The 27,660-nt window shown below is 36.5% G+C and overlaps 1 protein-coding gene across 2 annotated transcripts in view; it reads right to left on the reverse strand.

Moving 5' to 3' along the window:
* Nucleotides 1–449: 449 nt before the first annotated feature.
* The window catches only part of ORC5 (origin recognition complex subunit 5), an 81,395-nt gene continuing 54,184 nt past the window's right edge, over nucleotides 450–27,660 (reverse strand). For both annotated transcript variants that reach the window (XM_004045996.5, XM_055392557.2), the window contains 2 exons: nucleotides 10,892–11,004; nucleotides 450–1,002 (listed from right to left, as the gene is read on the reverse strand). In XM_004045996.5, coding sequence (XP_004046044.3) covers nucleotides 957–1,002; nucleotides 10,892–11,004 — 159 coding nt within the window. In that variant the 3' untranslated portion in view covers nucleotides 450–956. The remainder of the gene's footprint in view (nucleotides 1,003–10,891; nucleotides 11,005–27,660) is intronic.

Here is a 27,660-nt window from a genome sequence, read left to right on the forward strand (position 1 = left end):
ACTAAAAGTGCCTATTGTGAGAATTTTTCTTCAAAAAAAATGAAGAAATAAAATGCCACTGAAATTTACACTAGGTTCTATAATTAAGAACTTTAAGTCTGCTTAAAATAATTTTCAAGCATTCAAATGCTAAAAGAAAATTTCTTCAAAAATATGGACAAGAAAATCAAAACCAAAGTTCACAAGTGATATAACAGGAAAAAAAATTATTGTGGAACTCTTAAATGCCAGTGATTTTAAAAAAGAGAAAGAAAGAAAATAAAACCATGATACTGATAAAAAAAAAAAAAAACTGGGTTGGGTAGCTAATTTTAAGAAAGTGACCAGATAAACCTTATACAAGCATACCATAGTTATCAAGTAGGCTGAAAGAGGGAAAGTTGGTCTGTTTCTGATCAAACTACCTTGCCTTTTGAGAAAAGCAAGTGAAAAGATAAATACACACAAGCTTGGATTTTAAAAAGAACTTGTATTTATTATATTTTGCAACTATGATCTTTTAAAACAGTGGCCTTAGGAAAATCTGCTTTGGCAAGCGACTGCAGAGGCTCCTGTGGAGAGGAAGTGAAAAGAATGGGCATATAAACAAGGGCTGCTGGCACGTTCAAAGCGCAGGGGATAGTTCACAGAGCAAAATGTAGTCCTAAGTAAATGGGTTTCAGGCAATTTCAGTGTTAAGATAACATCATTAAGAGTAGAACAGATTGTGCTCAAACCCTGCTGTTTATAATTAACACGTTGCTTCCAAATACTCCAGGGTCCCTGGTAAATAGTCTTCTGCTCACATCCACCCAGACCAATCAGAATATTTTCATCAGATTCCACGCTGGGCCAGCACCTGTTTGGACAAATCCAATAGAGCCAAAGAACTCCTCTCCTTGGCCAGCTAAGTAGTTGGATGAACACAGCTTGGCTTAGTCATTGTCACAGTGTCCATATGGCTTTGAAGCTTGTTTTCACAAGAAATCATACAAGTATTTTATTATGTCAAAGTTCACCGTCCTAAAAACAAAAACAGATAATATGTTAGCATTCTCACCCCTAGACTGCTCAGCTTTGTATGATTCTGGAAAGCACATGCAAAATAATTCACGACTAATGCTAAAAATCCTATAGTGCTATCAAATGCACCCTGATAGGACTGACATTAATTCTTTAAAATGTTATTAGGAACACAATATTTTAAGTTTTTTTTTTTTTTTTTTTGCCATGCACAAAGTTTGTCTTTCTAAAAAAAAGTAAACGAAGCTAGAGCTATTCAACATTCTGTACTTCAATTGTACTACAGAAAGTTTAGACTTCATTTGAAAGCTATTTGCTTTGTCTAATAACCAGAATAAAGTAATTAGAGATTCAAAAGTATTTAAATCTTCTTTGCTTCTGAACATTGTTTATCTTCCAAGACACCTGTTTTGTCATTACATAATGCATAGCTCATCTGTCCTCATTTGTAGTTTTCATTCTTTTCAGTCTTTTAACGCTGGCTGACCTGTGTGTGTATTGTAACTAAATCTGTATGATCCAAGAATACGATACAACAAACAGACGATGTGAATGTATATTTTTGTACTCTGATGGCAGGCAGAATAAAATAGCAGAGAGAGAGACATATAATTATTCTCCTTTCACAAAACTCATTCTTCACTATAAATATTCAGACTTGGAGGTTTATTATTTGAATAAATGGTCAAAATAATTGGATATAATGATCTAGCAATAAGTATAAAATTAAAGCCTTAAGTATTCAATTCTGCAAAAATAATCATCCATGTGAGAACAGCCTTTTAAAGATTCACTAATTGCATGCTCTTATTTATTAAACCATCATCAATTAATGTTTCTATCATTTTGCAATATACTTTCTAAAAAAGTTTCTAAGCAAATGACTGACATATCAAATATTTTTTAAAATGTGGAATGGGGAACTATAGATACTGCTTATGAAAACACATTTAAAAATAGCTAAAAAGAGATGCTATGGCTATTGTGGTACCTAATGTCGGACTGAAGAATAACTTGTTTCATTGTAACAGTGCCTCTGAAGAATACTAAGCCTTTCCAAATGGTATAAAACTGCCAAAACAATACTGCAGAACTAAAAATAGTTTAAAAAAATATTTTGCATAAAGACGCAAAAAGTATGGTTATTAAATCATAAAGTTATTTTATATATTTTTTTTCACTCAACTCTAGAAACACCCAAATTTATGGGCACCAAAGTACTTTTGACACATGATTCTTTTTGTTTGTTTTTGAGATGGAGTCTTGCTCTGTCGCCCAGGCTGGAGTGCAATAGCATGATCTCGGCTCACTGCAACCTCCACCTCCCCGGTTCAAGCAATTCTCCTGCCTCAGCCTCTCAAGTAACTGGAGGTACAGGCATGTGCCAACACGCCTGGCTAATTTTTGTAGTTTTAGTAGAGATGGAGTTTCACCATGCTGGCCAGGCTGGTCTCGAACTCCTGACCTCAGGTGATCTGCCCGCCTTGGCCTCCCAAAGTGCTGGGATCACAGGCGTAAGCCACCGTGCCCGGCCAACACATGATTTTTAAAAAATCGTGATACTGATTGAAAAGATCTTATTTAGAGGACCATAGAAAGGAAACGGATATAATAGACTACTTTTTTTTTTAAACTTCATTTTATTATTATTATACTTTAAGTTTTAGGGTACATGTGCACAATGTGCAGGTTAGTTACATATGTATACATGTGCCATGCTGGTGTGCTGCACCCACTAACTTGTCATTTAGCATTACGTATATCTCCTAATGCTATCCCTCCCCCCTCCCCCCACCCCACAACAGTCCCCAGAGTGTGATGTTCCCCTTCCTGTGTCCATGTGTTCTCATTGTTCAGTTCCCACCTATAGACTACTTTTAACCACGGACAAAAAAGGCAAGTGGTATTTGTACATCTCTCCAGGCACATTTCTCCACAATGACTTTGGGTCTTAGGTTATAAACCTAAAGTAATATGGTAAAATGGACTTAATGTTGTGTTGCTAATTTTTTTTTTTTTTCTGGACTTGGGTGAAAACAAAATTTTTGAAGCAGGTAAGATTAAAACAACTTAAATTCCAAAACTAGGAGAATCCATAAATTACAATACATTATTTGATGAAATATTATACAGCCATACAAAATGATCAATATGAAGATATACCAGCAATATTAAGGGAGAAAGGGAGAAGAAATAATTGCAAATAAGTTGTGACGGCTGCAGAGGAATGTTTGTCTAATGGACTAGTACTAGAAGAGCACAAATACATGAAAATATTGTGATGTCTGTAGGACTTCTCTATTTTTTGAGAAATCTGTTTGTTACTATAGCATTAGAATAGTTTGTACAATAAATAAATAACAGAACAGACTTAATAGAATGAATGGAGTGACTTAAAAACACTAAGCAACTTAAATGTTCATAAAACTTTCACTATATTCCCTTTCTGTACTTTGTCAGTGGTAAGTATTCATGCAAACTGAATCATAGTAAGAGTTTTAGATTTAAAAAAATCAATCAGGAATTGCATATAAAATCATTCCTTTAAGAAACATTTACTTCCCAAGATGTATCACTATCTCTACCATTCCTCCACCCCCAATATAAATAGGTAACTTGCCAATTGATCTCACACATATTATTTTAAGACATGGCAGAATTTGTTAGAATAATCACAGGGGCAACATAAAAAACTATGCCACACATCCAAAAGATAATTTTGTGCTTTAAAGTACTTGCAGACAAACAATCCTCTTTAAAGAAAGGTATAACTTACAAGAGAATTGTGTAATTTGCATGGATGTTCCCTGGCTTTCCATGGTCACAGATGCATATTAGAGTCACGTAAGTATAATTTTAAACTTTGGGATAACTTTCAATATACTATGGGAGATTCTCCCACAGAACATAAATGAATTATTTTCTAAAGTAACCAGCTGGAAAGAAATACAGTAAACACGAATAGTGTGGTGGCAATTTTCCTAGGAGTAATTCTTAAATCAGAATTTAGAATACGTTAATACAAGTTAATTTTATGGCATATATTTAAGGATTTAATTTTGCCTTTATCCTTTTATTTCATTTTGTTGATTCATTAAAATACTTTTTCTTTCTTTTAGGATACTATTTTGTTTCCTTTTACTTTTGTGGGCAGTTTGAGATTTTTTTAATTTTTTTTTTTCTGACAACTTGCAACCATACAACTTTCAGTTGTAACCTCTATTTATCTTATAGTGTCTTCCCACTGACTGTGGAAGAAAAACAATTGAAAATGTGTAACTACCATTCACATTAAGAACAATCCAAGAACAATATTTAGTAAGCTTCTCAGTCATCTGTTATCTGCCTTCTCCCATACTCTATCTCCAAATTCTATGTTCCCTTTCTAGAATCAGCTTCCTACAGCTTCTCTGTCCAAACCTTTCCACTGTAGTCTCTATATCCTCTATCTCTTCAAGGAATGGTTATTTTCCCCTTCCAGGCTTAACTGAAACTAGGCTCCCCTCAAAGGACATAGTCTTTTCTTCAGCTCCTTCCAATGAATGTTTAACTCTCTACTGTACCCCCGGACAGTTCTGTCAGGTGGGGCTGGTGTCCTGTGCAAAAAGCTCTGCTACTCTGAGATTAAGACCATTCTGCTCACCATCCCCATCCTCTCTGTCGCCATCCCTTAGTCACTGAGTAATTTAGCATACAGTTCAGTCTTCCTTTCCAACCCAAGACCTGTGTCAGCCTAGTGACTTCACTATATATTTCTCTTTCTTACCTTCAATAACTTTTTCCACTCTCATAATCACACTCAGAAATGCTCTACTTCTAAAGAAAGAAATTCAGACATTCTACCTTATGATCCCCAATTTCTCCCTTTTTTGCTATCTGGAACATATTGGGACAATCAGTTCACAAATGGCTTCATTTTTTCCTGATCTACAAACATTAACTGAGTATCTATGTGCTAGGCACTGAATTATTAGCCCCCGACTGGCTTTACTTCCTTTCTGCCCGTCCTAGCTTAAGACTCCATGATTCATCAGGTCAAGTGGTTACTTGCTGGAATCCACTGAACTTACCTGGCAAAACCCCAGTACGATGTGATTTCGATTATAATTCTTTGCTGTCCCAGTCTCTAGCACATGGATTGGTGTTGGAGAAGATCACAAGTCTCACAGATTGGTGCCATTGTAAATTCAAGGTCAAAAACCTCAACACTCCCAACAAACTGCTTTCCTTTCAACAGTTTCTTCCATTCCCCATGGCAGCTATTTCAAATGTTCCAGATTTCTCTAAACTGCTACTATTTCTGCCCTTAGTCTCAATTTTGTCTCCTCCTTCTCAGAGAAAATGGAAGTCATCAGATCAGAACTCCCTCAACTTTTTGCCACCAAACCTCCAAATTCAGCTCCATCAGAATCCATCTTTTTCTCTTGTTATAACGCAAGAGGATTCCGCTCTCTCATCTACAGCTCTTGCAACTCAAATTCTAAACCCCATGCTTATATAACATTTCAGTAATTGTGTGCTTTAAATTAATCTTTCTCCCTTTTGTATCATTAACTCTCCTTCTCTATCTGTTCTTTCCTATCAGCATTTAAATATGCTCAAATCTTTAAAAAATAAATAATAACCCTCTCTCAACCACACAACCCCTTTAGCGGTTATAATCCTCTCTCTTGGCCAGACACAGTGGCTGATGCCTGTAAACCTAGCACTTTGGGAGGCCGAGGTGGGTGGATCACCTGAGGTCAGGGGTTTGAGACAAGCCTGGCCAACATGGCAAAACCCCATCTCTACTAAAAATACAGAAATTATTTGGGTGTTGTGGCACACGCCTGTAATCCCAGCTACTCGGGAGGCTGAAGCAGGAGAATCACTTGAACCTTGGAGAAAGAGGTTGCAGTGAGCCGAGATCGTGCCACTGCACTCCAGCCTGGGTGACAGAGTGAGACTCTGTCTCAAAAAAAAAAAAAAAAAGAAAAACAAAAAAGAAAAAAAATCCTCTCTCTCCTTTATAGCAAATAAATAAGTAAATAAATGAATCCTAGAATACAGGCTAATAAGAATAGGATATAGCTATGTTATACTTGTTGCTGTATCTCCCCAAAGCCTACCACAGTGTTTTGTTTAAAATGGGCAACACAATAAATGTTAAATAAACGAATGAAAAACATTATCTCTCTTTGCTACATCTACTTTCTCATAAATACTACAATATGACTTCTACTTCATCATACCACTGAAAGTGTTCTGGATAAAGCTACAAATGACTGCTTTATCAGTAAATCAGAGGATTCTGCTTGATTTCTTGGTGACAACTGACTTTTGACCATTACTCCTGTCCCTTACAGTTTCCTAGTTTTCTTGTATACGCAACTTTGTATGAACTGTTATATGCACTTAAGCTTACATCATGAGTTATTTTCCCAAGTTACTATCCTTCAAAAGTGTGATTTTCAATAACTGTATAAAAATACATGATGCTATTGATTGACTGCCATTTTAGACATTTAGGTTATATCCTGTGATCCCTATTATCTCATTTGTTCTCTGCCACAGGTGTCTGGAATGAGGCCAGCCTTCCTTTTCTTTGGTAACTATCCTTGGGACTTCCTCTCCCATCAAGCCTTGATTTGGAATGAGACTATCTCTGAGCTCCCTTCTTGCTGTCCCCAAAAACAAATTCATATGGTTCCCCTTCATCTGAATTTTTACTGCTAATCACTATAGGAAAACATACAATATTTATTTAGCACATACTAAGTTTAAAGCACTGTGCTAGGTTTGAGGATAAGGCAGTGACAGACATAAACACAGTCTGCTTTGAGCTTATGAGCTTATATTCTAGAAAGAAAGATGAACTCTAATTACTCAATTACTTAAGTAAAACTTGTTACATATAATGAAGAACAAAATGGGAACTTCCAAATCGTGTGTGTGTGTGGTATGGGGGGGTAATGATGGTGGCTGTGGTATTTGTGAGAAGGCGTCTTTAAGGAGCAGACATTTAAACTGAAATCTAAAGGTTATGTAGCAGTTAGCCGGGTGAAGGAGAAAAGAAGCTGGAAAATGCTGTATATACAAGCATGGGAAGCAGAATGGTGAATATAAAAAATGGAAAAAAGTGGTTAAAGTGCAGATACCGAGGAAAGAAGGTGTATGTGCTAGATGGGGCTAGGCACAGGTAGGGGCCAGATCATTTGGGCCTTGTTAGTTATTTAAAAGATTCTGTTATTTATCCCAAGAGCTATGGGAAACTACTGAATATTTTTAATGAGCAGGGTGACATTAAATTTTTATAAAATCATTCTGGCTACAGCATGGATAATAAATTATAAGAGGATAAGAGCAGACAGAAGATCAATTAGACTGTTAGAGAAGAGATGATGGTGGCTTGATCTAGAGTGGTAAAAGTATCATGATAACAAGTGAATGAAATTGAGACAAATAAGAGGGGCTTTGTAAGCTCAATAGGACTAATGGTTAAATATTAGGAGTGGGGGAGAGAGAGATGTCAAGAAGGACTCAAATTTCAGGCCTGGGCAACACAGCAGACTGCAGTGCTTATCACTGAAATAAGAAACACTGGAGGAAAGCCAGATATTTCACTTTTTGTTGGTGGGTTGAAGCAGAGGTTAGAATTCCTAAGTTCAGTTTTGGAAATGTATTAATATAGCTGGGAAACAGCAATAAAGGTCAAGAATATTATAAAAAATAGGTCTGGTCTTTAAAAATAGGGGCATTATTAATACACAGATGATTGTTGAAGTCACAGGTTTGGCTCAAGTTGCCTAGGGAAAAAAATGTAATATGAGAAAAGAGCCTAGGGCCAAGCCTAAAGGAACAGTTATATTTAAAGGTCAGATGGTAAAGACAGCCTTTGTTAGTAAAAACAACCAAAGAAAAAAGAGGAAAACCAGAATACTGTGGAATCATGTCTAAGAGAAGAGAGTTTTAAGAAAGACAGAGTAGCCAACAGTGTCAGGTGCCACTGAAGAGGACAAACAGCCAAGACTAACAAAGGTTCTGGGAAAGTGGAGGAGATGGAATTCAGAGCATAGGTAGAAGAATCTATCTTAGGAAGAGGAACCCCATCCTGCTGAAAAAGGAAAGAAAGAGAAGATGGACACTAACACAGGTAGCTCAATTCTCAATTGATGGCTTCAACCTTGTTCTGTGAAACAGAGTGAAGACTGAACAGAATGAACTCAGGCATTAGAATGTGGGGTTTAAACAGAGTCAAGAATTTAGGTGGAGGCTGGGCGCGGTGGCTCACGCCTGTAATCCCAGGCCTTTGGGAGGCCGATGCAGGCAGATCAACTTGAGGTCAGGAGTTCAAGACCAGCCTGGCCAACATAGTGAAACTCTGTCTCTGCTAAAAATTAGCCAGGCATGGTGGTGTGTGCCTGTGATCCCAGCCACACAGGAGGCTGAAGCAGGAGAATCGCGTGAACCCGGGAGGCAGAGGTTGCAGTGAGCCAAGATCGCATTACTGTACTCCAGCCTGGGCGACAGAGCAAGACACTCCATCTCAAAAAAAAAAAAAAAAAAAAAAATTTAGGTGGAAAAGAAGTCTGGATACCAGGTGCCCTATTAACTCAATACATGAGGTGGAATGGCTGAAGAGACAAAAATCAGTCTTAAGGAGAACAGGGAAATAGAGCCAGATTGCATGAGTCTCAAGGAAGTCCACATTTTTATAAGAAGTTGGGGGCAGTAACAGTCTGGAAGTGGCAACAAGAAGGATGGCACCGAAATGACCTCCAACCCTGAGGGATTAGGGTTTGAGAAAATCCATAGCTACAACCAGAGGTAAGTCCAGGGGAAGCAGCATCCCAAAGAAGGAATCAGGTTTTAGCTAAGGCAATAAGGAAGACTATTAGGAGAATGATAATTCCTAAGGCACATGGGAGGGAGGGAAAGAATGAAAAGTAAAGTCAGCAGAAAAGAAGTACAAAACACAGGGATGAGAGAATGGAAGAGGGCAGGTGTGGGGAGGAGCGGGTGCTTATTCTATGGATATTGCCCATGGGAAGTAGGGAACAGTAAAGAAAACAAAAGAAAGTTACAGAGCCCCCAAGTTCTATGTCAAGATTCCAGGTCTAAAGTTCTTGCTTCCTTCTGAGGTGGTAAATGAAAGTGCATGTCTCTGGATGTGTTTAACATCCATCACTGTGATGCTCTGCACTAAGTAACGTCAAATTAAGTCGGATTCAATGGAGATTCACTATATTAGGAACCCACAAACTTCTGTTTTGCACATGATTATACTGGGGCACAACCTAACACATTCAGAGTAATAAAATCCCTGAAATGAACAGGCTTCACTCCAAATTTATGCCTTGGATAGAGGCTCTTAGATATAGAAGTTCCAATATAATTGTTTTTTTAAAGGAAGTAATTGCTTTGTGATCATACTTAACACACTAAAAAATAAGTTTCTGCTCAATTTTCTCTGCGTAAAAGTTTGCCTGGTTTTATTAAAATGAAACATTAAAACCCTTGAATTCATGTTTTACAGCCTATATGCCACAAAAATGTGGTAAATACCTGCATCATATTATCACAGAACTTAAAAACATTTTTTATAGAGACGGGGGTCTCACTACGTTGCCCAGGCTCATCTTGAATTTCTGGCCTCAAGCAATCCTCCCACCTCAGCCACCCAAACTGTTGGGATTACAGGTGTGAGCCACTACACCTGGCCATTCATTCAATAATTTATTATTTATTTATTTTTCAGAGCATTCTGAATTCAGAAGAGACTTCAGGGAGAAGCTGCCAACCTATGGACTTCAGAACCTCAAGAAGCTGTAAAATTAATCATCAGAGGAGATTTGCAAATCTATACTGATATCAAACACTGTTTTAGGCTGAACAAAATAATGTCTCATGCCTAAATACTGTTAATTTTGAAATATATGTAAATACTTTCATGACTAATTTTTAAAGGGTGCTAAAATGGAATCTTCATATTGAAAAAGATTAGGAACACACTGTCTATGGATTGCCCTGTTCACTCTGCCAGTCTACACACTCATCACCTCTTCCATTACAGTCCTGACAGATTGTTATCCAGCTGCAACCGTATGATGAAGTCACTTATTCATATAAATGGTTTGAACATTTTCCATAACACTAAGAACACCTCTTTGTAAGGAAACTTGTATTTTTAGACAGCTTTCATTTTGACAAATGTACTTTCTTCCCCAGAACTTCTAACACTCTAGAATTACTCAGAATTAGCTTCATTCATTTTGCACGACAGCCCCTGAAATACTTAAGACAGTTCACATGTCCTTCCTAAGGCTTTTCTCTCACACTCTGTCCTTCAGTCAGGGATGTGACACAATTCCTCATTCTACCACTCTCCTCATGCCCCTTCAGCATGTACCCATTTGTCTCTCTGAAAACTCTAAACACAGCACAGCACACTAGATTTGATCTGCCTGTGACAACACACAGTAGAATGATTATGTCCCCTGACCTAGACACTATATTTCTATCAGTGTTACCTAAGTCAGGATTTTTAAAGCCTTGTAGTCAGCTAAAAAATTTAGGACTTAAGCCAGCTCTCTCCCATCTTATTTCAATACAAGAGAGTTTTCTGTAGCCAACTGTCCATTAAATCTTACCTTGCCACTATGGGATCATTTATTCCAGCCTATTAAGGTTTTTCAGAATCTTGATTTTTGTCCTCTAACATATTAGCTATTTCTCCCAGTTTTACGTCATTTGTAAATTTGAGAAGGTTCATTCTATCGTACAGCTTATTCATTCTTGGCACTTAAATAGATGATTTTTTCATGTTTAAATGTCATGACTAATGACTTCACATTTGGAAAACACTAATTTTTATATTTAGTATATCATTACATAATTCAAGACATTTTACCTTGCAATAGCTCTGATGAAGTCTAGAGACACTGTGCATTTGTATTTTGGTCCATCAAGCTGATCGTCATGGCCAACCAGGGTTAACAGCTGAAGGGTCACTAGAGAGGTAATCTAAAAGAGAACATCTTTATAAGAAACTGTTTTAATAAGATTATGTAATACTTTTGTTTCTGAAACATCTTATAGTCTGATAAAGATACATAACTGAATCACAAAAAACGTCTGCAAAGAAAATGACTACTGTGCAATCTGTAAATACAAATTTGTACATATGTTTTCCAGTCTGACAACCAAGACTAGTTGTCAGAGTCCTAGTTTTTTTTTTTTTTTTTTTCTTAGAGATATGGTCTCGTTCTGTTACCCAGGCTAGAGTGGCATGGCTTGATCACAGTTCATTGGAGTTTCAAATTCTTGGGCTCAAGTGGTCCTCTCAACTCAGTCTTCCCAAGTGGCTGGGACTACAGGCACATTTTTTAAATGTGCCTACAAAAAAAAAAAACAATTTTTTATTGTTTTGTAGAGACAGGGTCTCACTGTGTTGTCCAGGCTGGTCCTGAACTCCTCACTTTGTGATTCTCCTGCCTTGGACTCCCAGAGGGTCGGTGATACAGGAGGGGGGCAGGGAAGTGCTGGGCAGAGAAGGGCGTGGTCCCTGGCTAGTGCTCCGCCCCAAGTCTGAGCCCACAGACCTAGGTAAGGGCTGGCATTTCAGTTTTTGTGCCTAAATGTTACATTTTCCAATACCACCCTGGCCACCATGCCCCCATCCTGTGCCTATAAAAACCCCGAGACCCTAGCAGGTAGAGATAGAAGCGGCTGGACGTTAAGAGGAATACACTGGCAGAAGAACACGCAAGTGGCTGGACATCGAGAGCAACATAGTGGCAGACACCAGCAGATGCCAGCAGGCCACCTACGGTGGGACAACACAGAGTTTGGCCAAGAGCGGCTAGACTTCAGGGGAAAACCACCTTCCCACTCCATCCTCCTTCGGGCTCCCCATCCATCTGCTGAGAGCTACTTCCACTATTCAATAAAACCTTGCACTCATTTTCCAAGCCCACATTTGATCGGATTTTTCGGTACAGCAAGGCAAGAACTCAGGATACAGAAAGCCCTCTCTCCTTCCAATAAGGCAGAGGGTCTAATTGAGCTAACACAAGCCACCTATAGATGGCAAAACTAAAAGAGCACACTGTAACACGCCCACTGCGGCTTCAGGAGCTGTAAGCATTCATCCCTAGATGCGGCCGTGAGGTTGGAGCCTCACAACCTGCCCGTCTGCGTGCTCCCATTAGAGGTTTGACCAGCGGGACACTGAAGAAGCAAGCCACTACCCCTGTAAGGGGGACAAGGGAACTTTTCCTGTTTCACTGGGATTACTGGTGTGAGTCACTGCACTCAGCCCAACCAAGATTCCTAGCTCAACAACTGATTCAAACAATCAGTCCCTAAGAATTCCACTAGAGACAGCTTTGTTTCATTAGTGACTCAGACACATGACCGCTAAACCTTTAAAAGCTGCAAATAAAGCACATTCCTCCTCTAAAACTTTTACAGAATTTCTATCTAAATAACTCAGAATATAAAATCTATACTCCTTTGGGTATAAAACAATAATATGGATTTAGGTCTTTTTAAGAGTTAGGTAGCTGGTTAGATGAGAGATAAGAAATACATCCTTCAGACCTGGGCTTAGTCTTGGTTTAAAACTTTCTTTCCTTCTTTTCTTTCTTTTTTTTTTTTTCTGAGGCAGGGTCTCACTCCATTATCCATGCTGGATTGCAGTGGCGCAATCATGGCTCACTGCAGCCTCAACCTCCCCAGACTCAGGTGATCCTCCCACAGCAGCCTCCTGAGTAGCTGGTACTATAGGCACATGCCATCACACCCAGCTAATTTTTTGTATTTTTTGTAGACATGGGGTTTTGCCATGTTGTCCAGGCTGCTCTTGAGCTCCTGGGCTCAAGTGATGCACCTGCCTAGCCTCCCGAAGAGTTGGGATTAGAGGCGTGAGCCCCCGCACCCAACCATTGCTTTAAAACTTATTGCTGATCGTGTACTCAGGAAAACACCAGAAGGATTATTAGTAAAAGCAAAAGTGTATTTTGATAGGTCAAAATCAAAGTACAAAATCACTTAACATTCATATGGCCAACTAAAACATTAAGTTCTCTGAAATCTAAGAAAGGAAGCTGATCCAAGAGCTGAAATTCTTTGAGCGCCCATTGTCTTCTACTAATTTCTTATTTTTGTCTCCCATAAGCCAGCAGGAAAAAGAGTCAGCAATGGCAGTAAGATAAAATTTGGAGACTTAGTTACCTGTAACTGCTCAGTGGCAATATGAATATGAGTTTTAAGTTAAACTATCTGTAATACCTAATCATATGTCTTAGGAATTAAAATGCTCACTTAATTTGAGACTAATACTTTACAAATGCTAAGTAAACATCCTATGAATAATAAAAACACTAACAGCAGTAGTAATTTGCTTGGTATTAAGTACTCTATACACATTATCTCATGTTATTCCTCATTACCCTCATGTCCACAAGGTGGACATTATTATACTTTTTTTTATAGATATAAGTAACTTTCTCCATATTCCAGATCTACTGGCTTAGCAAGAATTCAAGAAAACATGATCATCTTACTATATTACATTTCCCATTACCATTTTAAAGGGAAAATTATCATGCAGTATTTAGTCTATTACTTTACTAACAAATTAAAGGGTGAACAGATAATAAATATCTCATATAGAGTATCTTATGTAGAGAAAATCCTATATTCAGTAAATAAGAAATATTTCAACTAGAAAAGCAATTTATATTAATACATCAAAATACAAAGCTCTGCATTCAAAAGGCTAAGACTTTAATTTCTAATTCAGTATCAATAATTAGGTTACACCTTGAAATATCTTTTATAAATATTCTGTGCATTGAAAAGAATATGTATTTTGCAAATGTTATGTTCTTTGTTACATGTCTATTGCTTTGTTACATATATGTCTATTACACAAGACACATATGTAACAAAGACATTATTTGTATTGTTAAATCTTATATACACCATTTTTAAAATCTGCCTGATCAAAACTGAGAGGTATTAAAATTCTTTTGTTATCATAGAATCTTTCTGCCTTGTAGTTTTTAAGCTATGTTACTAGGTAATGTACATTCAGATTTAAAATTACGTTTTGTTGACAAACCTTTTCATTATAATAACCCTTTTATTCTCCAGTAATGTCTTAGCTTACAATGTATTTTTTTCTAACCTTAATATAGCTATATTAGCATTCCTTTATGTGCGCTGCCTTTTTCTGTTACTTTTCATGATTCTACTTTCAAGGTTCATGTTTTCACAATTTAAAACAGTTCTCATGTAAATAACATATAGTGGGATTTTGTTTTTATAGTCAGTCTGACAACTTTTACCTTTCATTAGGACCATAGACTCCATTTGTTTTTAATATATCTAATGATTTTCTAAACTTTTTCTTTCTACTGTTATATTGACCTATTTGTCCCTCCTTTCCTTTTTCTCATTCCTTTCTTACCTTTTGTTGTAATTATATTTTCTTATCTCTTTTTACTTTTACTACCTTGTAAGTAGTTATATAGTCCTTTTAATTCGAATGTCCATTTTGATTTCTTTTTCGGCTCTCCTGCTATTTTGGAAGTCCTCCTTTATTTCCAACTTACAGAGTTTTTCCAGTTTTTTGTTTTGTTTCTGGGGGATCACAGAATGTGATCTGCATACTAGCAATCCTCTGAAATTTGTTGAGGCAGCTAGGTTCTCTGGGAGGAAAGAAGGGTGCACGGGAACCTGGGTGTCACTGTGACAGAGTGAAAATGACCATGGTGGCCACCCTGCCTGTTCTGCCCACCAGGCCCCTTCTTGCTTTATTCCAAGAATGTCTGAACTGATGACAACAGAGCACAAAGCATGCCCACCATGTGGGATGACTTACCCCAAGCAAATGAGGTAGGGTGTAACAAGAGTTTTTTCTCTTACTTATTAAGGTATCTACATAATATCCTACATTTTGCCTTTTAGCCTGCAAAGTCTAAAATATTTACTATGTATCCCTTTACTGAAAAGGTTTGCTGACCTCTGCATTAGAAGATTGCTAGATTCAAATTGTTAATTTAACCAACATTAAAACTAAGATGTTTAGTAACTTGATCAAAGTGGTAATGCCCAGATGGTGCCAGAAACTCACCTGACTACGACTTAAATCTCCTAACTCCAACTCCAAAACTTTTAAAAAACATGCATAAGCTGTGATCACAGCTAAGAAAGTGCAGATCTAACAGATGTATTATACTCTTGCCTGAAAAGAGTGTGTGCTAAAAGAATTAGGATGATCTGCAAAATAGTCATAAAGGGAGCATTCAACAGAATAAACCCAGCAGTATGCCTCTAGCACTAAGATACAGGACTCTTTGCCCATTAACTTAGAAATCTGGTATATGCTACAAGTTTGTATCCACCGTAGAGGTGGAGCTGCCTGGCTGTCACTTAAGGTATTAAGATCATCCAATTATCTCATTCCCACTCTCACCACTGGGCCCATTCAGATTCCACACTTAATCTTCTGATTTCAGAAGAGAGAGAACATAGTTTAAGAGAAAAAAACATTTAAAGTTAGTAAGATCTATCTTTTGCCACTTGCTAGCAGTAGACTTCAGACTGGTCAGTTCAACAATGTGGACCTCAATTTTCAAAACCAAAAATCATCATAATAATCTTTCAGCCACACAGGGATGTTCTAAATATTTATAACTATAAATGAGCACCAAAAAACTGCTAGAACTAATAAATGCTTTCAGTAAAGTTGCAGAATACAAAAATCAACAAACATGTCTATACACTTACAATGAACTATCAAAAAATGAAATTAAAAAAAATCTAACTTACAACAGCATCAAAAAGAATAAAACATGTAAGAATAAATTTAATCAAGAAGGTGAATTATTTATACACTAACAACTATAAAACACTGATGAAAGAAATTCAAGAAGACACAAATAAGTGAAAAGATACCTGTGTTCAAGGACTGGAAGAATTATGATTTTTAAAATGTCCATACTACCCAATGCAATCTACTCAATGCAATCCCCATCCAAATTCCAATGGCATTTTTCACAGCTAGAGGTATCACAATTCCTTATTTCAAAGTATATTATTAATACAAAACTATAGTAATCAAAACAGTATGGTAATAGCATAAAAACAGACACACAGATCCACAGAACAGAACAGAAAGTCCAGAAATAAAACCACACATACAAGGTCAACTAATCTTTGACAAGGGTACCAAAAATACACAATGGGAAAAGGATAGTCTCTTCAATAAATGGTACTGGAAATATTGGATATCCACATGCACAAAAAATAAAACTGAACTCTTATCTTACACCATACACAAAAATTAATTCAAATGGACTAACGACTTAAATGTAAGACATGAAACAATAAAATTCCTAAAAGTAAACATAGGGAAAAAAACTCCCTGATATTAGTTTTGGCAATGATTTTTTTGGATAGGCTGCCAAAAGCACAGGAAACAAAAGCAAAAATAAACAAATGAGACTACATCAAAGTCAACAGCTTCTTCACAGCAAAGGAAACAACCAATAAAATGACAAGGCAATCTACAGAATGGGAGAAAAAAAATCAGGTAAATCAAATGGCATAAACAAGATAATAGAAACAAAATTATATTAGCAATTGTATTAAAAGTAAATGAAATGCTTCAAATAAAATAAAAAGACTGAAAAAAATCAAACTGCATTTTGTTTAAAAGAGATACATATAAAATGGAAGCACATGTGAAAGTTAAAGGTCAAGGACAAAATTGAGTTATGTCACACAAATTCTAATAAAAAGAACAATGATGAAAATATGTTAAACATCAGACAAAACAGACATGAAATGAGGTTTAAAGAAAGGTTCACTTAATAATGATAAAATGCAGGCCCTGAGCTCGCATCTCTTACAAGATTAATTGTTTGAGACCTTTACTATGAAGAGAAGAGACACAGAAAGGATGGACAGCCAAGGGATCCAGAAGTCTTCGTGGGAGAGTAAGTACTGCTAAAACCCAAGACAAGACAAATTCAATAGCCTTCCCAGTGTGGAAACAGGTAGAAATCTATAATGACAGTAGGCCTGAAATTTTAATGAATGGGAAGATATGTAGTGAAGAGTGAACATAGTCTTCTATTGCTAAGTATATTAACTTCAACCCTTTCTATTTTTCTGTAAGGGATTCGTTTGCTAAAATAGGTTAGTAATAGCTATTTGAAAAATCATGCATTGAACTCTATTATTAAACGCAGTTCTCCTTAGTACTTTTTTTTAATACAGAAGAAAACACTAATTACCTTGTACTTTGCCACTGACATTTCCTTATTTCTCATAACTGATACTTTCCTGTTAATTTGAACACACATATTTAGATTCTTTAATTGAAATTGTATGCTAAATTACTTTTTCCACAATTTTTTCATAGAAAAACACAAAATCTGTCTTTAATATAGTTAAGTTAGGGTCTCAAGAATATTTTCAGATGCCTTACAGTTTTTTACTTTTAGCACATTAGTTATAACAAATGTCCAAAGGCAGAAAGTTGGAACAAACAAGCCCTTGAAGTCACTTTCAGTTCTACCAAGATTCCCCGGCTAAATTAATCACGTAAATTGTGCAAAGAATACAATATCACTTCAGCTGAAGATGTAGCAGCTAAAAGGAACTTCCAAAATATTAATAAGATGACTGATCAATTTTTTTAGGGGTAGGGATGATTTAGGAAAAGCTAATACATTAAAAGAACTAAACCTAAAAAAAGCAATTACATTAGAATGTGATTTTTCATAAAAAAAACTCATTTCAGTCTTTTATTTGTTGACTTTATCATGTGAAAATCACTGAAAAACTCAACATAAAAATATTCATATATATAAATTGTACACAAATATACAAATAATAGATATTCAGAAGAATATCTATTACATAAAGCAGTGAACAGGCCGGGTGCAGTGGCTCACACCTGTAATCCCAGCACTTTGGGAGGCAGAGACAGGTGGATCACTTGAGGCCAGGAGTTTCAGATCAGCCTGGCCAACATGGTGAAACCCCGTCTCTGCTAAAAATACAAAAGTTAGCTGGGCATGGTGGCACGTGCCTGTAATCCCAGCCACTTGGGAGGTTGAGGCATGAGAATTGCTTGAACCCAGGGGGTGGAGGTTGCAATGAGCTGAGATCGCACCACTGCACTCCAGCCTGGGTGACAGAGCAAGACTCTGTCTCAAAAATAAAAATAAAAATAAAAAAAGGAGTGAACAAATGTACCAAATATTTAAAGGTACTTTCCCAGTTTATTAAAATTTTGCTAGAGTAAAATTGAAAACAAAATCAAGCACAAAGATTAATTAGTGGAGTCAACATTTTGAATCTCAAACGTATTAGTTTATTAACTTACTAAATGAAAACTTCTGGAAAAACACATATAAAACTTTAAAAATTATTTCTATACATGCATAAATAGCAGAATATCCACCTTCCTTTCTATTATCTAATCCTTAAATTGGCTAATTTTTATTTCCAACTACATATCCATGAAACTCTTGAGGACTTACTCTAGGTACTGTGCATTTAAAAATGAGGCTGGGAGCAGTGGCTCACACCTGTAATCCCAGCACATTGGGAGGCTGAGGCAGGCAGATTACCTGAGGTCAGGAGTTCGAGACAGGCCTGGCCAACAGGGCAAAAACCCGTCTTTACTAAAAATACAAAAAATTAGCCGGTCGTGGTGGCATGTGCCTGTAATCCCAGCTATTCTGGAGGCTGAGGCAGGAGAATCGCTTTAACTTGGGAGGCGGAGATTGCAGTGAGCTGAGATCGTGCCACTGTACTCCACCCTGGGCAACAGAATGAGACTCCGTCTCACAAATAAATAAATAATGAATAGGATCATAAAAAATACTTATTTACTTCCTTGCTCCACTTTAAATGTTCATGACAATATGAACTCAGATCTCCAGGCTAGTATTAATACCTATGTAGTCTGATATGGTCAGTGTGGATCTGACAAAAAGTCTCTAGACAGTGAGTACTCAGATTCATCGTGGTGTCTCAGTTTCACATGTATGCATGTATATGCATAAATAAGGGAGAGGTGGGGCCGAGCCTTTCCCATTTAACTGCCTGAGACCTTTACTATATAGGAAAAAGACACAGAACAGGATGGGCAACCAAGGGATACAGGGGTCTTTGGGGGACAGTAAATATTGCTGAAAACCAAGATAAGACAAATAGCCTTCTTAGTTTGGAAACTTGTAGAAATCCATAATGAGAGTAGGCCTGAAATTTTAATGAATGGGAAGATACACAGAAAAGAGTTAACATAGTCTTCTATGGCTAAGTATATTAACTTCGACCCTTCTTATTCAGTGACACATCTGTGACTTAGAGAAAAGAGATACACAACAGTCATTCCTGTTGTTAGGTCCCCAAATGCAGGGAGAGATTTACACAAAGTCTGTAGTTCCAGCATGGAATAATAAATTGAAATATTTTGCAGTAAATAAATTAATGACTTAGAAGGATTTAATCTCTGTTGGAAAAAAAAGCTCTCTAAATAATAATGGTAAAACATTCTGTAATCTTTTTTTAGCACTTATTTACAGAAGGCTTCTCATTCAATTGAGCTTTGAATTACCATGGAACACATTTCAGGAACAAACACTAACAAAGAGCCTAGACAGAGGGTTAGAAAAAAAAGATAAATACAGAAGAACTTCCCACCCAGACAGGATGCATAGATTCATATTTGTTATTCTTCCCTGCTAAGTACAACTATAAATCCTGGAAATAATATAAGAGTCGACCAAAAGAGGACTCTGAAAGGTAGAAAGAGGTAGGTGGGCTGCTTAGGGACTCTAGGGCTACAGAAACAATATAGAGGGCGCGAGTCTTAGAATTCCCCACCCAAAAGCGAAAGGTGAACCAAGCCCAGCACTTCCCAATCCACAACTGAGCGGCAAAAGGCTACCCAGGTAAGCTCATTCCTCCCCTGGATTAAAGAAGAATCCTGACGAAAGATCTGGCAATTCTGTATCTAGCAAAACTATCCTTCATGAATAAAGTGGAAATAAAGACATGCTCAAACAAGGTAAAACTGAAGAATCTGTCACTAGCAGATGACCTTCAAAGAAGAGCAAAAGGAAGTTCTTCAAACAAAAGGAAATAAAGTGAAAGAACAGATTTGTGGATAAATACAAGAGAATATATCCTCATGAGTTTTCTAAATCACATTTGATTAAACATTTTAACACCTTCTGATACTCAAGACAGTATCTGAAAAAGTGAGAAAGTAAAAGGAATGGCAGTATGGTTTCCACACTTCACCTGAAGTGGTAAAACACATACGCCTTATAAAACTAAGCAGGCAATTACCGTATGACCCTGCAATTGCACTTATGCATTTATTCCAGAGAACTGCATGTTCACATAAAAACTAGTACATGAATGTTCCTAACAGCTTTAATTGTAGTAGCCAAAAAACGGGAAAGAACCCAGATGTCCTTCAACAGGTGAATGGTTAAACAAACTGTGGTATATCTATACCACAGAATACTCCTCAGTAATTAAAAGGAATGAACTATTAATACATGCAAAAATTTGGATGAATCTGAGGAATTATCCTGACTCAAAAAAGTTAATTCCCAAGTGTTATATACTATATGATTATGCTTAAACAAATTCTTGAAATGACAAAATTCTAGAGGTAGCAATTACCAGTTAACAGGAATTGGGGAAGGGGAGGAAGAGAGGAAGGTATGGTCATCAATGAGTAACACGGAGAATCCTTGTGATAATGCAACCGGTCTTGACTGCGGTGGTGAATTAACAAAACTATGCACAGGATAAAATTTCATATAACCAAATATATATAGACATACACAAAAGAATACAAATAGAAGTAGGGAAATCTGAATGAGATCAGTAGATTGCATTAATGTCAGTTTCCTGGTTGTGATATTTTACTATAGCTTTGCCAGATGTTACCACTGTGGGGAACCAGTAAAGGACACACAGGAAGAGAGAATACACATTATGTTTTACAACTGTGTGTGAATCTATAATTACCTCAAAAAAGCTTAATTAAAAAATAAAACACTGATAACGTACTCAAAATATAGAGGGCTTTGAGAAATACCTTGTAAACTGTCAGAATAAATTTTATCTCAAAATGTTTTAAGTAGCTATGAAGCTAAAAAAATCTACTTGTAAAAATAAAAACACTTTTTAACCCTTATTTGTAAAGATTTTTAAATCTTTCCTACTTAAAGGCAGATGATTAGTTATGACTTGGGGCTCAGACTCAAGGAGGATTTGTAGCTACTGGTTTCATGCTGTGAGTCCATAAAGGTCCCTACAAATTTGCCACAAACCTGTGACTAGTAAAACTTATTACTTCCTCTACAGCAAAGGAAGATTATAGCAAAAGTATTACTATATAAATCCCTACCTGAGTGTTCTATTTTTCCAAATTCTTACTTTATATATTTTTGAATGATAAAAGTTCTGTTTTTATTTGTTTGTTTTGGGGCTATAAAAGCCAACTGCACTTCAAATTTATTAAAAATAAATTTTTCAACATAAAAATAATTGCACAGTAAAATTCTGAGCTTGCCCATCAAGGACTTGAAATTTCGGAGATCAATACTTCACTTAATAGATGATGAAAGAGACATCATAAAAGGACAATTGGCATTATCAGTCCCTAGTCAGTCACCCACACAAATGAATGTTTCCAAATATTTAATCCAAAAGTCCCAATGAAAAATAATACAACACATATGTCGTGCTAAAGGTTTACTAGAAAACATTTCAGAGTTGTAACAACAAATTTTAAATTAAACACTTGTTTTAAGAATGCTGAACATATTAAAAACATTTAGCCAAAATAATACTTCACATTGGGTGTTGATGATTAGAAAATGGTTTGCCAAGACTACTGCTACTGTGAATAAAGAACACCAGTATGAGCCTATGTGCTTTTATCTTTTTTCTGCTGTCTTTCAAAATTCCTGAGAATGACACATATGTATTTTGGCATTTACTTCTTCCCTCAGGTTCTAGCAGAGGATATGGACAAAACTTGAGGGGCAGGGGTCAGGGAAAGATAGCTATAAGAACTAATTAATACTATTAATGACCATGGTAATTAGTGGCATATGGACTGGAATTTATTACTGTGTCCAGGCTCTGTGACAGACATTGTGCATCCTCAATTCTCACAAAAACCCTCCCACGATTACTATAAATAAATCTCTCTTTTCCAGACGAGGACACCACCTCAGAGAGGTGGGTAAATTGCTCAAGGTCACGAAGCTAACAGTGGTTAAGAACAGCACTGGGTTTGAATACTATCTGAATCCAAAGCCCATATTCCTTATACTACCCCAAACAAGGAGCTGTAGAATACAAAGAGATAATTTTGTTGGGCAAGATTAGGAAAGCTTTATGGAAGAAGGAAATGACTACTCCACCTTGCATTCTACAGTGAAGGCAGTAACTATTAGTATGCTGGAAAAGTAAGAAACCCAGGAGAGCAGGCAATGCAAGTAAAACAGAGAAAAAGCCTTAAATGAAATTGTAGCAATAAGGACAAAGAAGTATCTCAACACAGTACAGGCAAATGTCCTGCCACAGGGATATAGAATAACCTTGAGAAGCAACAATTAACAATACTGTGAACAAAATTGTTAGATGTATGAGTTTGATGTCACAAAAGTAAAACATTAATGTGGAATTGATTTAACCTAATGACAGGTTAATTTTTCATAAGTCAGATTATATATTACATTAGACATTAAATTGCTGTTTTTAAGGTTTAATTTTTAAAAGGTAAATATTGGCCAATGGTGGCTCACACCTGTAACCCCAGCACTTGGGGAGGCCGAGGCAGGCAGATCACTTGAGGTCAGGAGTTCAAGACCAGCCTGGCCAACATGGTGAAACCCCAGGTCTATTAAAAATACAAAAATTAGCTGGGTGTGGTGGCGCATGCCTGTAGCCCCAGCTACTTGGGAGGCTGAGGCAGGAGAATCGCTTGAATCTGGGAAGCAGAGGTTGCAGTGAGCAGAGATTGTGCCACTGCACTCCCACCTGGGCGACAGAGTAAGACTCCGTCTCAAAAAAAAAAAAAAAAAAAAAAAGTAAATTTAAGGTTGGGGGAAAGCATGATTTCTTAAATCTAGAAATTATTAGATGATATTGAAGATGGTATCCCAAAGCAGTTTCTTACACATTTGTGGATTAAAGATCATTTACAGAAACATTCACAACTACAACTCATAAAATATTAAAATACATTAAAAGAAAGGGTAATGAAAAGGTCTTTTTCTGAAACACTAGAATCATTTCCAGGTAAAGTCATCTTAATTATTTAGGTAAATATAAAAATTGTGGGAAAATTATAACTCCCCTTCTGGGTTTCTACACCCTATGAAGATATATTTTATTGTCAGTAATGTTCAGATTTTAGGGGATTATATACTGCTTTCCACAGCTGCTTTTCTTGTCCGTTTTGTCAAGCTCAAAGTCAAATGAATAAAACTCAAATGAATAAAAAAGTAGCCTAGGGAGTAGGTTCTCTTTTTCAAAGTCAGGATTCAGATTTCATGTTAGAAAATACAGAACAAAGTTTTGTTTTTGTTTTTAAAAAACTGTATTAAAAGTCAGTGGTTTTACTACTAAATTTTTAGTCATGTTTTCCACTGATGTTTTTCCTCAAAATAAAAATTGTTATTTTTTTGTCCTCCTCAGTTGAAACAAATCCCCTAAAAATCTGAGGCATCCTATTATCAAAGAGAATAGTACTTCCCTAGCTTTCATACATCAGCAGCATTCTGACACTGCTTAACGTATTTTATTTCACCTTAGCTTAAAATAATCAATCTATCTGACTCAAAAGCCACAGTATATATTCCTTTTCCTTTGACTAGGTCCTACGTTATGACTGAGGCATTCACAAAGAAAAATAAAAAAACAAAAATCTCTGTGTACAATATTTTTAGATTTACATCCTAAATGGGGTTATACAATATTTGTTTAATCTTTGCTCTGTGTACTGTTATGTCCTTTGTTCTCATCTGTGTAGGGGATGAGCTGATTATTTATGTCATAACAATAGGAGTTCATGTACCACAGTGAGGATTTTTTTTTTCCTTAATCTGAGAGGCAGCTACTAACAAGCTTCAGCTGGAAATGCTTGATGTAAAAACAGTGTGAACCTGTTTCTGGGCTAATAAACTGTTCTTTCTGCCAACAAAAGAAAATCAATTTACAACTGTAATTAATTTTTAACATGCTCATTATTTTTATACGTTCATAGGTTGTTATATGTCCACTGAGTTAAGAAATATCCTATCCTGCTTGTCCTGGAGGAGCTTCACAATCTGAAACATATTAAATTATTTAAATAAATGAACTTAACAAATGAAATTTCAGTGTATGAGTTCCACACAACCCAACAAGCACCACATTTGATCTGAATTCAGGAGACTTGACGGTTCATGGCATATATCGAGAGTTCAACTGACATTTTTACACACACAAAGCAGAGGTGGTAAATGCAGCACATGGCAGAAATAGGCAAATATCATCAAAGCAGTTCAACTTTAAATCACTACCATAAATTTTCATTTCAAAAAAAAAAAAAAGGAGAGTGGTTTGCTAGTCTTCAAATATGCTCAGATAAACAAAAAGTAGCATGTATGTTTATACATAGAGCAAGTGAAGATAAAGCCTCTAATCTCTGGAACTTTTTAGCATGCAAACTGCCTGCAAATCTGCAAATCTTTAGCAACCATGAAGACCATAAATGCCTGTTAGGAGAATGGGAGATCATTCAATGAATGACTCTCATGTTCACGGATGGCATTGTGCAAGAGATACAAAAATGAACAGACAATGTCTATGCCCTCAAACATCAGGGTAGTTGGAGACAAAAACATAAAATGGTAATGACATAAAATGAGTGCTATGTTAGTATTATAATATGCATAAACATAATTATCTGACTATAGAGAAGAAAATGAACTAAAAGGGAGGGAGGCAAAGTGCAGATTCATTGAGAAATGACATTTGGGAGATGGACCATGATGCATAAAAAGAGAGCTCGATAGTTGTAAGGGGAAAGTACATGCAACAATATAAAAACATTTAAAATTAGTGTGTTTTCAGAGAGGAAACAGCTTATCGTGAATGGTATATATGGTGAATGAAGCAAGTGGTAGAAATTGGGGCCAGATTATGAAGGACCTTGCAATAAATGCTATTGAATGTAGACTTGGTTCTGTAAATAATGTAACTCATCAAAAAAAAGTATAACCAGAAAAGAAAGACCAAATTTATTTTTCAAGATTTATGCTGATGACCGTATGGATGATGAACCAGCAAGTGCCTAGTGACAAGGAGACCAGATAGAAAGCTGGTGCAACTGCCTAATAAGGAAGCTACCGATTTAAGGTAATGTCAGTGAGGGTGGAAAAAAAGGAGAATGTTTAAGAGACATTTGTATTTAGGAAAAATAGACTGGACTTGACCGAGTAAATGAAGGAGAGAAAATGAGACGGTTCAGAGATAATTTCTCCATTTAGCTAAACTAAAAACTAGAAACTATATTATCTTTGTTTTTCTAGCATCTAATAACGCGTATACTACATGGCAGGTGCTTAGTAATGGATGAATCAATAAATGATTAGTTTTGAAATCTAGGTAAGGCTGAAAACCCAGGGAAAGATTTAGGGAATGATTTGGTTTGGGGCACACCAGTGTGTGACATATATGGGTCATCCAGGTACAGTTCAGGTTCAGCTGGCAATTTGGATGGAGAGCTAGAGAATAAGAACTAGAAATATGTATTTCAAAAGCCACCAACACACACACAGCACTTAGCGCCAAGGGAGTAGATAAGACAGCTCTGGGTAAATCTAGTTCCCTTTCTTGTTAACTATGGAGGCATGATTACTTTTGATTCTAAGAATTCAATTAACCACCACCATTCAGAGTGACCAAAGGTGAGGGAGCATTCAGGTTCTAAAGGCTACCTGGGCCTAAGAACCCGAATTTTTCATCTAGGAGAAAAGATAAAAAGACTTCTCTGCAGCACCAGCTACTGCAGTATGTCTATAGATGGGCAGGTGTGGCCAGTCTCCTTCAAAAATCTCCAATTCATTGTGTGCTGAAAAGGAATCAAGACAATTTCTTACTGGAAACCCTCTTTAAGCACCAACATGTCTTTTAATCATCTTTTATAGATTTTGTTTTTTAGGGGGATGGAGTCTTGCTCTGTCACCCAGGCTGGAGTGCAGTGGTGCAATCACAGCCCACTGTAGTCTTGACCTCCTGACTCAAGTGATCCTCCCACCTCAGCCTTCAGAGTGGCTGGGATTACAATCACGCACCACCACACGCAGCTAATTTATTTATTGTAGATACAGGGTCTCACTATGTTGCCCAGGCAGGTCTCGAACTCCTGGGTGCAAATGATCCTCCTACCCCAGTCTCTCAAAGCGCTGGGATTACAGGAATGACCCATCATGCCCAGCCAGAAGTATTTTTAAATGTACCACACATTTCCACAATGAAGATTTTTTTCTAAATCATTTATCTCCTATCTGTTCTTATTAAAACTCTTCTCATTTAAACAATCTAGTCATTAAGTTCTATCTAATGCACAAATTTGCCTATACAGTCACTATATATTAGTAGTATGGAATCTCTTAAACATGCATTTGCAAGCACATATCCATACAAACTTTTTTGTGTGTTGTCAGCTAAAAATCTGCCAAGTTAAATAAAATTTATTGGGGTTTAATATATTTCCCCAAAAAATGTGAATAAAGGATATACATTTAGTAAACTTATTGGAAGTAACACTAATCTTTGAGAAAGGTAGTTATAAAATATTGCCCACAAAAATAAAGTACCAATGTATTATTTTATACAAAAGTAGAAAGCATAATTTATGCAATTTTTTAAATCCCTTAGGCAGTTTTTTATATGTCACCCTTAGGCACTGGTTTCATTTTTCTAGAGTTCAGTAAAAATGCCCACTGCTGGAATGATACATTCACAAAGGCAAAGTGATTACACTAAGAAATTTAATGGCAGATTTAGAGAAGATAAGAAAATAGCAGGGGAAAACACTGTTCTTTTACATATGAGAACAAGAAAAACAATCTTTTATCCCTGCGCAGTAAATTAAAATATGCTGTGCTTTTTAGTATCCTTGGTAATAATTAATATTGGTATTCCTTACAACAGTAGTACAGCTAGTAAAAATCATAGGTTAACTTTACTCTTCGCAAACATGAAACATCCCAAAGCAGTTTTTAAAAAAATCTCCTGAAGCAGGTATCTACTGCAGAGCGGTCTGATGGCAGAACAGTAATATGTCCACACCAGGGGTAGTAGGAGATTTGAGAATCTCATTTACTGCACCAGTGGAGACTGAGCATCATGGCGGTGATGCTCTTAGAATCTAGAAAAGAGCCGGCCTCTATTAAACAGCATCCCTGCTGACCTCTTCATCAGTGAAGTAGGCATTAAGTAAGGCTCCTTTACCATCTTGGAATGCAATGTCTCACAATCTCAGTTGTTGTTAAGAAAAAAACATAGTAAGATTATTAGGAAATGTTAGCATTCAAGCTATTTTCTATGATTTACATAACTTACCTTAAT

Source organism: Gorilla gorilla, chromosome 6, assembly GCF_029281585.2.
Source record: "Gorilla gorilla gorilla isolate KB3781 chromosome 6, NHGRI_mGorGor1-v2.1_pri, whole genome shotgun sequence".
Lineage (NCBI taxonomy): Eukaryota > Metazoa > Chordata > Mammalia > Primates > Hominidae > Gorilla > Gorilla gorilla.